Below are 17464 nucleotides of genomic sequence, written 5' to 3' on the forward strand. Positions count from 1 at the left end.
AGAAACGGTGTAAAAACATCTTATTCATTACCTACTATACAAAAAACTTTAAAAGAAAAAAGAATTCTTGCTCAGATATGTCCGAAAGGACCAAATCTGAGCAAGACAGCTCTAAGTTGTTGTTTTTTTTTCTTTTCTATTTGTTGCTGAAAGGGAAGAGAAAGAGAGAGAAGAGAGTAACCAATGATTCAGCAGATTTGAAAGTATCTAAGAAGCACAAATGAACCTACAATACACTACACGAAATCAGGGAACTTGTAACATCCGATTTTGTAACGGACATTTTTTAAGTAACGTCGTATCGACGTTGGTAACTTTGTAACGTTGGATAATCGTTGCAATAATTGGTATATGTTACAGAGTTTCAAGAGGGTTGTGGGTAATTCCCTTCCTATCCTCAACTTAAATTTCCAAGTTACATCGTTACCCTCTATTACTACTATTAGCGCCTCTATTACTACTATCAGCTCCCAATTTCATCTCATACTTAATACCTGACCTCCCAATGATTCTGACTTTTTTCTCCAACATTTTTTTCCCATTATAACTCTTCATTTTAATTACAAAAAATTAGAAAACAAAACTAAAATCAACGAAATTAGTTTTTCGTTTTTTTTTAATTGTGCGAAAATTAAAAGAGAATAAATATGTCGAGAACAACTGAGAGCGTGAGACATTTCTCCACCCATTTCCCTTTTCCTCTCCGTCCATTTTACTCCATCGATTTAAGCTTCGGAAACGCCAAGATGCAGCTGCAGAGAACTTCATTAACAACAAGAATCAGTCAATTTTTCTGTGAATCATCGATGTAACCCTAAATTTAAGTTGAATCAATCTCTCACAAAAGTTTTGACACTGATTCACAATCTTGGAAATGCAAGTCTGGGTTATCATCATCTAAGGTATTTCATTTATTGGTTTTTCTCTGAATCATTGTTTTTCAACATTTGGCGGTTTAATTATTTTACAAATTGGAGGTTAGAAACTAATGGTTTTGAATTTGAATGATGCAATTTCTGATGGTGTTTATGAACATGTATATCTTTTAGATTTATATGTGATTGTATATTTTAGGTTTATGGTTTTTGTGTTTGTTGAGTGTGATTAAGAAGATTTGTATATGTAATTGTGGATGTTGCAGTACATTGTATTATATTTTAAGAATATCTCAGTGTACATTGTAGGTTTAGTTGATAATTAGACTGAGTCATACATAGTATTTTACTTGTTTGTAGGATGTCACAATTTGTTTATAGGATATCTCCATTTGTTTGTAAATGGGTGAATCAATCAACTGTGTATTGAAGCAGTAGCTCTAACGAAAATCCCAACCAGTTTCAACAATTTAGATGAAAACCAAAGAAAAGTTATTGTTCATAATTTGTTCCCTTTTCCTTGTCAGATTATAGTTCTTTGAGTTCATTGTCAAAGTAGTTTCTTGGGTCAGTGGTCAGAATACATTGTAGATTAGAATTAGATGTGTATATGCCTCTACCAGCACCAAGTAGTTTTGTGGGTCAGTGGAATAATGTAGGTTTCACAGGACTCAATCTTGAGTCAAATTATTACGGCTTTGACAGATGATCTACAGCTTGTATACCTTTTGTTGATAAACTTAGCCTCAATTATAGTGTTTGGGTGTAGGATATTGTTACCATTAGTGAATCAAGATTCTAGTATGTTTTGAGAAGCAGTTTCTGCACTTTAGATGAAAAGCGAAGAAAATTAGGATTCGTAGTATGTTCCCTTACCTTGTACTAGGATTCTAGTTCTTGATAGAATTCAGATAATGCTTTAGTAAATTCATAGATCATATAATACATTTCAACATACCACAGCTTAACATACCATTGTTCCTTAATTAGAAATCACAAAAACATCTCCAACATACCAAATGTAACCCACTATATTCAAATAAATACAAAAAGAAACCGAAATTGCAATTTCATTAACCAGATTTACAAATACCATCAGACCCTAATTCCTAAGTAGTTCCATTACAATCAAACCAATTCACAAGATCCACATCAAAACATGAACCAAAAACCTAGTTTGTAATTCCCTCAAACAAGAATTAGGCTCTTGTTCAAAACAGCTCTACTAACTTTTATGGAATGAGATTAATCATAACTGACTATAGATGAAGAAGCGAAGTAGCAAGATGGGAAAGCCTTGCTCAAAATACACCAGGAAACCTAAGCAAAAGGATATTGCAGGAGGCATATAATTGGACAACATAGTTGTTAGTTAGGTAGCATAATAGAGGATCAGTCATAATCCTATCACACAATAAAACTAATCAGAAGTTTGTACTATTGAGAGTATCGGGTTATGTGATTCTTACATCTCTAATGGTAAGACATTTTATGAGGTTGGTATGTTGAGCACAACCAAAACCAGACAAAAGTATTTAGCTAGGCTGCGTGGGATGGCTCGAAAGCTAGCGCGGTTAAAACCCTTGGATGATAATATGTATATTTTTAGCCATTAAGATGAAACTACATCTAACTAATTCAAAATAATCCATGTAGATTTTTATGTTTCATTTACAAAGACTTCTTTATTAAACAAAAAACGAAAACCTAACTTTCACCGCTACCATTAGCATCCTCCCAATCTTCTTCTCTTTTTCATATTGTTTCAACAACAGACAACAGTAACACTGAAATATATTATTTTTTTCATGAATGTAAAACAAAGCATAGACAAGTTAGCGAAGATAAAGAGCAGTCCTGATTTGTGCTCCTAAAAGCTAAATCAACGGTCGTGTTGTTTATTTTGATGTGTCTGAGATTGAAACTTAGAATTGCATCTAGTGGTCTTAATTTTCACTTAATATCATTAATGTTCCATTAATTTTTCATGATTAGTGTTCTATTGATTTCTTATAGGAAATATATATCACAATATTTATAGATCCTTATAAATATCTCTCTAATAAATAATAAATTTTCAAAAAATAATAGTGGTGGTTATGAGGTGGGTGGTGATGGACGGTGGTGGTGGTACAAGAAAATGTAGCGGTAGGTGGTTCTTATGATGTTTGTGGGTGTTGTGTAGTGGACAGAAAAATGACAATTTAATAAGTATCGGGATTATCACTTTGCGTAATAACAAAAAATGAATGGTACATATTTTTATCGAGCCCATGTTGTTATGGTATTAGCTAAGTTAGCTAATATAACCGGTAGTCCAGATTTGTGCTTCACTGCTTGCAAAATATAAATTCGTGTCTGACATTTATCCTTAATAAAATGAAAGTGATCGTGCATTATTATGATAAATCAATTTTTCTTTACTGTGATAAACTTATCTCTCATAAAATTTCCAGGTTACAGGGTTCGTATGAATCATCTCTATGCTACCCACTTTTGTATTTAGGTATTTAGAAGAAGAAGAAAAAAAATCAATTGTTCATTATGTTAATTATCTAATTTTGGAATTCTGGGTATTTAAATGAAGTATAATTTGAGAAATCGATAATTTACGATGATTCCAACATTTTTTTTATTAGGTTGTTTATTAGATTGGTCTTTGTATTATTTGATAGATGACCCATATTTGGGTTTATATTTCGGGTCTATATAGTATGAATCAAGACCATTCAAGCTCAAAATGGGTTTAACCCTTATAAGTGATTAGGAGTGATGTTCACAAATGTATGTTAAGAGATTCAATTTTCACATAGTTATCGTTTAGCCTTTCATTTTTCTTCTATTAATGGTTTGCATTTGAGATAGAAATCAAATTAAGTTTTTTTTTTTTTAATCTCACTTTATACATTTACTCATACATATTTATATAGATTTTTGTTGAATAAATAAAATAAAAAAAATTGATTGGGCTTTTGGTTTAATGTCCCCTTATATTTTTTTAGATAGAATTTGTCCCCCAAAAGTTTGCCCCAAGACAATTAATCAAAGGAAAGAACCCAAGTTTATAAAAGAGGTCTCAAGCAAAAGTAGTATAGGATATAGCATAAGCAAGGAGTAAGTCTGAAGTGCTTCACATCTATATTGAAAATTTTGTGTTTGGAGTGTACAAAATGTTTTAAGAAAGATATTCTTTAATTGGTTAAGCTGAGTTCAAGAAGATAGCCATTGAAACTAATACATTGGATGTTTAGAGCATGAATTTGCCCCCTCACTTTTAACAAATTGATCCTATAATGTGTTATTCACAGATGTCGTTGAAATATTCCATGCAAAAACAGTGAAGATACTGAACGGCTATGAAAGTCGTTTGCTAGAACTCAAATAGAAGATAGCCGTATTTTCGATTGGTAGTTATTGTTTTTCTCCAGCATAACATCGAATGCTAATGTAAAGTGGTTCATAACAAAATTTCAAGGATTTTGTGATTCTACGCAGCCATCTTCCAGGTGGACAAGAAAACATATTATATAGTTAATATTGTTGATGTAAGAAGTTAACAAAAAGCATGGGAGCTCATATATAAACTTACATCTATACAATATTTGAAGACCATTGGTGATTCAAACGTAAAAACTCCAGTGAAAGATGAATGATTATTGTATTATTCAATTCATAAAAATATGTATAGCTTAGTGATACGGTCTAATATCTTACTTGGACTTACACACACAAAAAAGATCGTCGTATTATTAAAGGGTGCCAATAAACACTCTAGGAAGCACACATTTCTCATTTATGGTAAAATATTCGATTTTGAGATAATCACTATCTACAGTTATTATTATTAAAATTATAGTCGTTTGGATTAATATATGTCGAATCACAAAAATTTCCAATTTCCCAAAGTGAAAAATAAAATATGAAATTATTGTTGGAATATCCTCTAATTCGTGATTTTAACTAGTACATGTGGATTTGTTCGCTTGAATTTTTCAATCATGATCGTTGGTTCAAAGTTCAAAGTCGCTTCAAACTCATTTGACCTGGTGCAAGTCCATTTGACCGGTGGACAGCATCCAGCCACCACTCAGTGTCCTACACCAAAATGTCAAAAATAACGTGGATCCATTTCATGCCATAACCCTACCAACCTTTGTTCTTGGCCGTCGATCAAAATCCTGCTCCATCTTAGTAACGGATTTGCAGGTCCTTCAATAAATACCACCCCACGTGTCATCACCCACCCTTGGTGTATCCTCTAATAAATCCTCTCTGATATATAGGAAAAAGTCGATATCAACAACCCTAAACTCTGTTCTATTTGACCATTGTTTTATTTCTTCCGATCTTCCTCTGTTCTTCAAATCATCCAAAAAAACATGGATTTCGATTTTAGAAGAAGCCCCAGATCTCTAATCGCGATTCTATTTCTAACCCTCTATTTAATTACACCGTCTAATGGAGAAGAATTTGGTATTGGTGAATACGAAGATTATGGACCTGGTGAAGAAGTGACTGGTATTCGTGATGATAAACCTTCAGCTTATGAGATTCTTGAAGATTTTGATTTCCCAATTGGATTACTCCCAAAAGGAGTAACTGGGTACACATTGGATAAACAAACTGGTAAGTTCTCTGCATCGATGAAGAAAACATGTAGTTTTTCACTTGAAGGTTCTTATCAATTGAGATACCAATCGACTATACGGGGTGTTATATCAAAGGATAAACTTACAAATCTTGAAGGTGTAAGTGTGAAGATATTGTTGTTTTGGGTTAATATCATTGAAGTCCTTAGAAAAGGTGATGAACTTGAGTTCTCAGTTGGGATTGCTTCTGCTAATTTCGCTTTGGATAATTTTGAAATACAACCTCAATGTGGATGTGGACTGAACTGTGGTGATTCTGTTTCTATTGATGGTGATCAGAAAGCAGAGATTAAACAAGTAAGGATGAGTTTGAGAAATCCTTCTGTTGTTGATTCTTCTTAGGGTTTTTTTCAGTTTGTAAGTATCTTTTATATGTTTGATAAAATAACTGAAAGACATGTTTTTAGTATCTTGCAATGAAATATAACTTGGGTATATATATCATGTCCCCCTTTGGGTTTCTTTTATCTGATTTATATGTTCTTAGGATTTTTGATTCAGTTAAGTGATAAATTTGGGTGTTGTGAGTTTACATATCTGTTTGACTAGACGAACCCGGTGGAAGATCGGTGCAAGGAATGTGAATTGAAAAGTAGAATATGTAGCGACTCATTGTAGGGTTTACACATTGTTAGGAATACACAGTATGATTTAGGAGATGGGGTTGCAACTTGATTTCTACGGAATACATCTTTTTGATTGCTTGAAATTATAATTGGTGATATAGTGGTAGAATGTCATGCTTAATCTGATAGAAGAGCATATGATTATGATTATGCCACAATCTTAAGTACTGTATTGACACCGGCTCTTGGTGTAGTTAATTCAAACTATTAACTCCATCTAGCATATTTTGGTTTACTTTTGTTGGTTGCACAAGCTAATGTTAACTTATGCCCACTTTAGTCTGAATCAGCTAAGGGATAGAATACTTTTAAGCTTGAGGGCTGTTCGTTTCATTCAGCCTTCAGGACCCATATGTATCTCAACTCGCCTGCTCCTATCTGCAACAAGGACACCACTCTAGAGACTGCTTAGTGGTATGGCAAGAATCATGCATTGTATGAGTAACATCTCTGCCATGTATTGCTGAAACAACACAAGACTTACTGCAAATAGAAGAACTGATATCTTTATTATTCACTCTATGAATCAGTGAATAGTAGAATAAGCTAGTACTGTTTTAGGTTGTCTAAAGCTACTCATACAAGTTTGGATTTGTTTAGCTTACATCTGTTGTTTTCTGCTTTAAGAAACTTGCTCTTTCTGATGAATCTCTTGTGGATGCTGACTTCATACATTCTGTGCATCTAGTTAACTAAGTGCAATCAACATATACATTTTGTTCCATGGATTATTAGAATATCCAAGATATTGGTGTTCTGTAATTGCTCGATTGGGTGATAATGTCGATGAAGGTATGTTTTGCTTACTTAGATTTGGTTTCATATGAAATGGCTCCCGAGATGAGCTATAAGTCAAAACAGTTAATGGAGAAAAATCTGTTTTGACACAGCAAAATAGAGACGCCTTTTTTGATACTTCGGAAGTCTATTCTAGTTATAATATAACTTGTTGTTCTAGATACATGTTATTTGGTTGGCTTCTTAGAGCAAAAGTTCTTACATCAGCAGACAAGAAGGGAGAAAATAGTCTTACATCAGCAGACAAGAAGGGAGAGGACAAAAGGGATGTGTTTTTTTGGACTCTATTTAAACACAGATATAAGAAGATGGATTTAGAGGTCTCATACATGTATGTGAACTTAACCATGGGCGCAGCCGATTTTCGGAAACGGCTTATACTATGATGATCTATGGCCGGCAGTCAACACTGAAAAATATTGATGACCACTACTGGAACTGCCTAGTGTTGTGATGCATACCATGCGTTGATGACATTGTAGGAGATATGAAAGAAATGACCATGCATGTTTGCTGAAACAACACAAGGTTTCTGCAAATAGAAAAATTGATAACTTTATTATTTTGATCTGTCAATCGGTGAAGAGGCAGAATAAGCTAATACTGTTCTAGGTTGTCTGAAGCTACTCATAGAAGTTTGGATTTGTTTAGCTTACATCTCTGTTTTCTGCTTTCTGATGAATCTCTTCTGGGTGCTGGCCTTCGTATGTTCTGTGCATCTAGTTACTAGATGTAATCAACCTATAAACTTCGACTAGATATTTAGTATTTCAAAACAAAATATAGAAATCTGGTAAGAAAATTCAGACATTTTAAAAACAGTTCGGCTATGTTAATTAAAAGTTGGTGGCATTTGTTTGATCAGAATCCAGAGCTATTACTAGGTACGTAGCCCATAAGTATGAGGGTAATGGCACGGATTTTGTTGAGACATGACAATATCGAAGAAGCAGCAATGGTTGGAGTATGGATGGAAGTGGAATCGCAACAATTTAACGCTCCGGCTGTACGGATCATCTACCAAAATTTCGTTGCGCCTCTAAGAGGCGAAACTCCAAATCGATCGATTATTGACGAGAGCGTCAAGAAGTTAGATCAAGTATTTGGTGTGTATGAGACTAGACTTGGCAACTCAAAATACCTGGCTTGTGATTCTTTCACCCTTGCGGATCTTCACCACATTCCATACATCTAGTATCTCATGAAGACTCCATGGGCTGATTTGGTTACCTCCAGGCCTCATGTCAAGGCATGGTGGGTTGATATATCAGCTAGGGGTGCCAGCGGGTCCATCGGGACTGGGTAGTGTGCCATCCGGAACTGGTAATTTTAATCGGTTCCGGGTCCGGTTTCTAAATTGATGTATCCGGAACTGGACCCGATAAAAACACTAATTATCAGTCGGGTCCGGGTATTTATCGGGTCCTTAAAAATCAACTAAATTTTTTGATAATTTACTTTGATATTAACTATATTAGCTTAAATCTAATAATTTTTCATATAAAACTATTATTATATCTATGTAAATATTCTAATTAGGATTAAGCATAAGAATATGAAGGATAAATGAAAAAAATTGAACGAAATTATGCGAAATTTTTCTATTCAATGTAAAATTAACAAGTAAAACATAAATATTCAAGTACCCAATACCCGACGGATACCCATCGGGTAATACCCGTTAGGACCCGAAACTTATCGGTTCCTAATGGGTCTTACCCGCCGGGTAGTGATTTTGCTAACGATTCCAATCTTGGGACCTAGACCCGGCACATCCGGATCCGGTTCGATTTCAGGTAATCGGGTACGCGTTGGTAGCCCTAATATCAGATAGGCCATCTGTTGTGGAGGCTGCTCAAGGGATTGATGCATTTGTGCATTTCACCAAAGACAAGTATGATGTATTATTTCTTTCTTTTTCTTCTGCATTATCGATTGTTTTGTGTCTTCTGTGTCGTGCGTTGTCCTATGAACAATCAATAAGTAACCACGGGTTATAGACAATTATTGAAATAGAATTTAGAACACTTAACCATAATTGGATTATAGACATAGTATGCGTACTTGCATATATGTTGGTCCAAGACCGGTATAGTATGTATATCCGTATGCGTACTGGCGAGGTCTGGTAAAGTCTGAGAGTTTTGGTATGCGTACCCGTATGCGTACTGGCAAACTCAGTTGAAGTCCGAGAGCTGTTGTATGCGTACACGTATGCGTACTAATTCAACTGTTGTTTTGGATGTGTGATAGTATGCGTACACGTTCGCATACTGTCGGACACAGTCCAAGTCCGACTGCTTAAGTATGTGTACCCGTTTGCATACTTGAGTAGGTTAAGTTCTAGAATCGGTTATGTCATGAACCAATACATTTATATAATAATGAATGTAATATTTTGCAAATCGTGGATATAATGTTCATGAATTGATTCGAGTGAATCAAACCGATTTTTCTTCAATTGTGTCTTGTATACTTCTATGAGAATATAAAAAATTGAACAACTCTATAACTAGTTTCATTTGAGTCATTTGAACTAGTGATGGTTAAGATGAATAAGGTTGATATGAAAGTGTTCATATGGCTAACTTCGAATAACTATTGTTGAACCAAGAAGGTGTACACGTTTAGGTACGGTTACTCATGTCTAAATGAAGGAACATTTCATTTGTGTGTAACAAGATAAGTTCAATCCAACGGTTGAAAGATATTAGCTTGAGTTTAATCAGGATTTCATATAACGACGAATATTGAATGTTTTTTTACCAGGGTAACATTAATTGCAAACCCTGACTTGAAAACTATATAAGGGAGAACTCTAGAAAATGGAAAACCAAATCCCCACACCTCCCTTGTGATACTAGTTAAGACTAGAGTCGATTCTCCTTTAACCTTGTGATACTAGTTAAGACTAGAGTCGATTCCCTTGTTTGTTTATTTTAATTCACGAAATTCTTTTTTCTATTTTGGCTTTCTCCAAGAGTCTTGAAAGAACTTCCACGCATATTAAAAATAGATAAGGAGATAAGGGATCTCCCTGTCTAAGGCCTCTAGAGGTGGAGAAAGTTGGGCCTGGGGAACCATTTAGCATGATAAAGTATGAGGTTGTGGAAATACATTGGGAGATAAGGTTGATCCAGCAATCACTAAATCTAAATGAGGATAAGGCTTTTTGAATAAAGGACCACTCTACTCTATCAAAAGCTTTTGAAAGATCGATCTTGAGAGCTAGAAATCCTTTTTTCTTCTTAGACATTTTCATCGAGTGAATCATCTCATGGGATATGATGACGTTGTCCGTTTTTGTCTTCTTGGGAGAAAAGCTGATTGATTTGGAGATATTAACCTATTTAGAATGGGTTTTTAGTCTGTTTGCTAGAATTTTTGATATGAGTTTAAAAATTGTATTGCTGAGGCTAATTGGACGGAAATCCGTCGGGGTTTGAGGAGTGGAAATTTTGGGTATGAGTGTAATGAAATAGTGGTTCATGTTTTTTTTCCAGCAAAGTAACTACAAGATATAGGTTAACAGAACAGAGCAAGTAGCAGCTAACTAAAACAGCAAAAGAACTAAAGTACATAAATAAAGGGAAAACAAGTACAAAGATTGAAGAAAAAAAAGAGCAAGCTGAGTAAAACAGTAGAAAAGCAAGAGTTAACTTTTTGGGCCCTGATGGTTGTTCAGTTCTGTTGTTGCATTGAGATCATTTTTTTTATATACTAATCTTCATTGTACTTTGGCTTGGTGTTACCACTTGAAGATTCCACTTGAAATCATTGATGAGGGTAGTTCTTAAAAGATCCCTCAGATTCAGAATCCTCCATAACCCTAATTTCTACTTGACTTGGATTTGGAGGAGCCAAAGTCAGTTCCAGGCCATCAAGTCTTGGCCTTTTTGGGACAGGGAGAGGATTGTCCCAATGGAAATAACTCTGCATTAGAGTCCAGTTTCTGAGATAAGCAGTGTTGTCAGTATTGTTGTGTTGCTGTAAATAAGAGGCTTCATTCCAAATTTCAGATGAAAATTTGAAAGGATTCTCAGGCCTGTCCCTTTTCTGCATAACTTTCCACATAAGCAAAAGCATTATTTTGTCCAGATGGTTGTAAATCCACTCGAGAAGCACTCTTAACTTGTGAAGGCATTAATCCACTTTGGTTTTCATTATCATCATGTAACTGAGAAATGTAATCATGAAAAGTTACCTCAGTTGTAGCTTGCTCCACATATGAGTTGGATAGAGAGTCTTCAGATAATTCCATGTTATCTTGGACCATCATTGGTTGTATTTGTTCTTGTTGCAGAACCAATTCTTGTTGCATTGCAAGAAAAGCTGCATCTGTATGGCTTGATTAACTTCAACATGGTGTTGAGAAAGATCGGCTTGTATGCAGTCTCTCATCTTGTGACCAATTAAGTCACAATATTCACAAAAGTTGCATGGGAAATTATGAAACTCAAAATACACAGGATTGACAAAGCCTAGTTCATTTTTTGCATGTACAATAAACCTTAATATTTTCCTAAACCTAATACTTGCCCTGACAGTGATTGAAAAACTTTCATTATTTTTTCATACTGGATAAGAGAATGATAAAATATCTCTCATGCAGCTAAGTATCTCCTAATATTATCACTTGTGACCTGAGATGGTGATAAATTACTTATGGTTATAAAGAACATCTCCACTGTTGGGTACCAATCTTGTATATCATCAGTAGCTTCCCATTTTTGATGCAGAATAAGTCTCCAAATACTCTTCTTGTAGCCAAGTTTAAAACCCTCTGCATCTCATGGTCATGTTGAAATCTTATGATATTAATCCACTCACTAGATTTTCTTAATGAAAGTCCTCCATGAATCTCCCATTGAAATAACAGAGCATTTTTAACATCTCAGCAATTTCTTTTTACTGGTTCAACAAGGGTTCATGTCAGGCAATTAGTCCATAAAAGATGGGTGTTTTGCTATATTGATGGAATGATTTCATTAAGGTTGAATTGTCTCCCATTAATCATATTCAGGGACTGTTGAAGTTGATTGGTAAGTTGAGATACATCACCATGCCAGACTGCAAACATGGTGATACGAAGGCACACATCAAAAGTTACAGGGTGTTGAATTAGAAATTGGCTAGATAGTGAGAGAAGAAGGTTCAACAGATTTCTTAACATGTATGAGAGGCACTGCGTTGCTAAGGAATTCATCTTCATCATCAAGAGTATAGATAGCATCAAAAAACATCAACATGGGAATAAGTCTAGTAATTCATTAAAAAAATGTTGTAATTTCCACTACCAGCGCGTTTCAGAAGGATTATCAGAGCATAATTAGAAAGAGTGAGAAGAATTTCACCAAGTGTATGAGGAATGGATTGATTTCTTACAGACACTACACCAAATACGGGGATTAGCAACTCAGAGTAACAACAGCTTACGAATTGCGAATTTTCAGTTGCTAATCTTAGTTACAAAAAATTCGCAACAGTCCAGTGTGCGAAAAACGAGTGTGGTTGTCCACACTTTCAAACCAACTCATTATTCAGCCTATTCGGATACTAGAGATAGCTGACTCGGTTCTCTATCTCTTTTGTCATCGAACAACATCTTCTCCATCTCATTTTCTTTTCTCCTCTCTCTCGTTCTCCCTGTAACTCCCCTCTCTCATTCTCCCTGTAAAGTTTCCCTTTTACTACCACCATCACAATCTTTATCATCAACATCAGAACAAACACTTATTTTCGTCGTCGAGGAAGAAATGTATCGTCACTACCAACACATGAACTATTTCTTATCTTCTTTTATTTCACATCTAATCTATGAAGTAAACCCTAGATTCAGATTATTTTTTTTTATGCTTTTGATTCTTCCACTCATAATCTTTAACCTGATCTTAATATTAGCTCAGAATCATGTTCACCTTATTAGTATCTGGGTTAATATGATTATAATTCGTTTACAAATTACAGTTTTTTGACCTAATGAAGGAAATCAGAGTAAATCTGATTGCAAAGTTTCTATTTTTATAAGCGTTGTTGGCGCGAGATTTTCCCTCAAATCCTTTCTTTTTTTGCAGAGGTTTCTTTGTAAACACACTTGGAGACTCATTTACTCTTTCCTTAGATTCAAGTAATTTGGGGGTTTTTCTTCAAATGGAAGATTTATAAAAAAAGGTTATAACCTAAACCCTAGTTTAGATTTATTGTTTTTTCCTTTTCAATTAGATTACACTGCAAGATATGATTTGTTTGATTTTAGTGCAATAATGTCAATTTGATGATAGAGATGTCTTAATTTTGCATTAACCACCTATCTAAATTATGGTGTTTGGTTTTTTTGTTGGTGTGTTGACTGATTCTGTTTCCTTACTTTTTGCTCAGGGGGTGCCTTCTGGTTTGGCAATTCTTTTTCCACAATGATCCAATTTTTTTTTGCAGATTTGGAAAGAGGTTTCCTTGGATCTAGGGTATTACATTTCAGTTTCAGAGCTATATAAGGTGGGCTGAACTTTGGTAAGTTCTTCCACTTATTAATCATGAGTAAGTTTCTGTGACAATTATAAGTGCTCTCGGAAGTCTCTTTTAACTATTGTGTTTTTGCTGTCACCTTGTGGTTAGTATCTCAATTACAGATGTGGTAGGATATTTCTGAAACATCATGATGTACTAGAATTGTAGATAGGTAAAATAAAAATGATAGGTACCTGTTTACTTGAATCTCATAGTTCATTGTCAATTATATCCTGGAATTTCCTGCACTGCTGAACCTGATTTACTTTCTTGGGATTTGATATCAATTTTGAGATAGTTCCTTATGATCTAAGATTTATTTTATACCAGGAAAAGACAAGAAACGGTTTTGTAGAGTATTCAGGACCATATATCTACTGCAGCAGTAGACCAAGGATCCGCAAAATCGCCAGGTGCCCTTGGGTTGAACCACGTGGTGTCTACCAAGGGCATGACGACACTGTTGAATATGTGCAGTTTTTCCTTCAAGGTGATTGACAATTATACTTAGATATATTTTATGACGTTTTGTATGGTTATAACTTCTCCATACGGTTTTGCGGATTTCATTTTCTTTGACAGATTTTATTTTAAGTGTATTGTAGTATTCAAGAGTTCTGCAGTGTGGGTGATAATTATTGTCTCATTCTTTGCGATAGGTTAGACTGTAAAGAAAAAGCAATATTCGTTTTTATTAGTTGCTTACGTTAATATTTCTTCATGTTTGTTACTGACTTCATCAATTGTTTTATGGTGATTCAGCTTTTTCTGGAAAATTTTCTAACCGGTGGAGACTTTGATTCTTACTTTTATACTGGTGTACACTCTGTAGGAAGAGATACGTTTCATGATTAATCCAGAGTTAATTGTTGCTTTTCTTTCCTTATATGGATGACAATGAAGCTATTGAAATTGTTGGCGTGGAAAGGTTTTCAATTTATACTAGGTGAATTGATCCTTCTGAATGCTATTTATTTTGTTTCATGACCAAAAAGAATATACGGTTGTCTCCTTAATTTTCACTGAAAAGGAAGTGGAATTGTAATGCTCCTTAGTTTGTGGTCTTTTCTTGAACAGACAGTGGTATGTAGCAAGCTTAGTTTTGGACAAAATATGCCATGTGAAAGGTTTTAAATTGGTTACATCCGTCGGTTGATATTATGCTTATTAAAATACTATGTTTGAGAGTTGGTGCGAGTTTAATACAGTGTTTGCATTCCATATGGAATGCTGCAGGGTTGGTTGGTTGATTATCTTTACCAATTCCCAATTTTTCGCGCTTCTATGCTAAATATATGATCTCCTATTGTTGTTGTCTATCTAGGTTTTGACACATGTCCTAATAGAGGAGCAGAATTGTGAATCTCTTGAAGTGGACTTTGCCAACAAATATATTGGTGGTGGTGCTATTGGTAGAGGTTGCGTACAAGTTTGTTGAATTTTTTCTTTATGATACGTGGATATGTCGTTCGTGAATAAGCCAATCCAAGGCAAACATCACTGAATTCAAATTCGGCATTTCTTAGATCAACCATGATAAGTGGAATGTTATTTAATCTTAAGATTGGGGTATCTTTTGTTATATTACTGCAACGAGTATTTTACAAGCCATGACCTCAATTGAGCTCAAGCTTGGGTTTACTTCGTTGATCGTTCATACTTAAGGGAAGAAGCATTGTAAGAACTTCTGACTGCTTTTATGAAATTAGCATGGTCAATTTTACAATGTAGTGTACCATAAAAAAAAAAAAAAAAAAAAAAAAAAAAAAAAAAAAAAAAAAAAAAAAAAAAAAAAAAAAAAAAAAAACTTTGCGAAATAACCCCACTTTCTCCTGTTGCAGATTGGTAAAAAGAAAGAACGTGTTGGAACTAGAATGCCTAATTCTCCTCCGAGCTTATTCTTCTAGCGCGCTGGTCACAGGTATATAAAGACCAAGCTTTTATGAAAATTTTGCTTTCCAGTGAATACATCTGACACATGGATAATTGTTAGTGTCTCTGATGATTGTGAAAGCAAATTTGGTGGTGGGACATTGCAGGTAAACCTGTTGTGTTCCGAATCCCGAATCTTTAAGTTACATACTCCCAAGTGTTGAATAGAACTTGAGTTTTTTCTACTGAGAAAAGTGTTATTTTCTAACTGAATTGTATTCGGCACAGATTTGGCGCATGAGCTATCTTATTTACAGGCCAGGGGAGGAGGTTCTATTAGAACTTGAAAGTTCAAGGCATACATACTAGGTACAAGTTGAGACCGGCTGGGATGCAGCTGAATTTATTCTTGCTAGAGTTGGAGGAGTTGAGACCAGCTTGGATGCAGCTGAATTTATTTTTCTTGGAGCAAATATAGTGCAGGTTTGAAGTATAGTTAGAAGTTTCCTTTGCAGAACGTGAAAATGAAAAGCTTGTTCAAAAAACTACAAGTGTTGGGTATGTTCCCTTGTTTGATTAATCATTGAAATGTCAATTTTAATGTGTACATTCTAACTTTAATGTGCCACTTCTAATGTGTACGTTCTCACTTCTAACTGTAATTTAAGAAATGATTGTATGCTTGCTTTTTTTTCGCAATGCGTGGAACTTGATTTTGATTTCTAAATGAGCGGGGCAAACTTGATTTTGTTACCAGAGAACTGGTGGTTTTGACCAGGTCAAAATCTGGTTTCAAAACCACTATTTTGATTATGTTGCAAAAATATTTGCAACTGCATGCAGCTGTTGTGAATTTCCAGTCTCGCAAAAGTTTGAAACAGTTGCGACCTTTCGTCGTTGCAACACCTGGAAACTAGTGCGAGCGAAAATTCGCAACGGCAGATAAGTCGTTGCGAAAAGCTGCAACATCGACTTTCGTAACTGAGAATAATTGTTGCGACCTCACTTTGCAGCTGCCGTTGCTAATCACTAAATTTGGTGTAGTGAGATGTCAATAGATAATAATCTAATCACCCCATTAGCAAGTAGATTAATCAGTTCTTCAGAGATCTAGTTAAAAAAATCTTGTTTTTTCTAGTCTATGCAACTTGAGGAAATCAAAAAATCAAATCATTACCTGACCCACAGAAGAAGAAGTAACAAAGAGTCGTGTGATATTGGGTTGAATCAGTGAAAATCTAATCAAATCTTATCTTTTTCTGCAATTTTTAATCTGATTTCTCTTGTTTTCACTTTCTAATCTTCATCTTCGTTTACATCGCCCACTGAGATTGTTAATCTTACCTTTTTAAATTACTAGATTCAAAACAAGTTGAAGCTTTATTTTATCAATAGAAGCAACTTGAAAACCAAACCCAAATCATTATCTGACAATATGGAAACGAAATCAGAAGCAACCTTGATAAAGTGGATTGGATCGATGAAACTCTAAAAAGAACTCCTCTTTTCTGAATCTTTTAATCTGATTTTTAAATCTTCTTCCCCTTTTTTTTTCTTTTCTTCATCTTCATTTGTGTCACCCACTAATTGTCTATCAATTGATTATATTAGATCTCAATATTTAGCAGAACTTTTATGAATTTGTTGATATGATTTGCCATCAGAGTCTAAGAGCCGTCCGATTAGCCGCTCATTTGAGAAAATTTCAGGAAAAAACTCGGGGAAAAAACGGTTTTTCGTGGGAAAGCGCTAAGGGGTTTTTTCACCAAACCGAAGACAAAAGATCTATCTCTTGCAGCCACATATCCAATATGCAATTAATTTGGTCTAAATTGTCCTGTCAAGTTTCAGCAGTTTTTACTAAACAAAATTGAAAAGAAATATATACCTAAAGTATGAAAAAACAACATCCCGTCAATTGCAGAATCCCTGTAGAATTTGGTTACCTTTGGGAAACACGAATAGCACAAGGACATCAAAGCACTTGAATACAACGAATCTACAAATTAGTGCCAAGCAGAACGAAATATTCATTCTGGTGGGAGCATGACAGGAAGCAAACAATGAAAAATTGTCCACCCATTAAGTGAGGGAACAACATCCCCTTGCCCAGACGCCCCTGAGCACAAGTATCCAT

General features: G+C 34.8%; 1 protein-coding gene and 1 long non-coding RNA gene across 9 annotated transcripts; both read left to right on the forward strand.

Annotated features, from left to right (window-relative positions):
- Positions 1-5170: 5170 nt before the first annotated feature.
- Positions 5171-5991, forward strand: LOC113345529. The gene has a single exon (XM_026589291.1). It carries the CDS (start codon positions 5255-5257, stop codon positions 5864-5866), a length of 612 nt encoding a protein of 203 aa, XP_026445076.1. The 5' UTR covers positions 5171-5254; the 3' UTR covers positions 5867-5991.
- Positions 5992-12558: 6567 nt separating this feature from the next.
- LOC113345350 lies at positions 12559-15930 on the forward strand. Of its 8 annotated transcripts, XR_003358092.1 has the most exons (7): positions 12559-13119; positions 13327-13458; positions 13786-14401; positions 14780-15132; positions 15297-15376; positions 15449-15494; positions 15616-15930. It is a non-coding gene; the product is annotated as an uncharacterized LOC113345350 (long non-coding RNA). The 8 variants fall into 8 exon arrangements; XR_003358091.1 differs by having other exon boundaries at positions 14780-15376; XR_003358095.1 differs by lacking the exon at positions 15449-15494.
- Positions 15931-17464: the final 1534 nt, after the last annotated feature.

The sequence above is a fragment of the Papaver somniferum genome, unplaced genomic scaffold (assembly GCF_003573695.1).
Source record: "Papaver somniferum cultivar HN1 unplaced genomic scaffold, ASM357369v1 unplaced-scaffold_81, whole genome shotgun sequence".
Taxonomy (NCBI): Eukaryota; Viridiplantae; Streptophyta; class Magnoliopsida; order Ranunculales; family Papaveraceae; genus Papaver; species Papaver somniferum.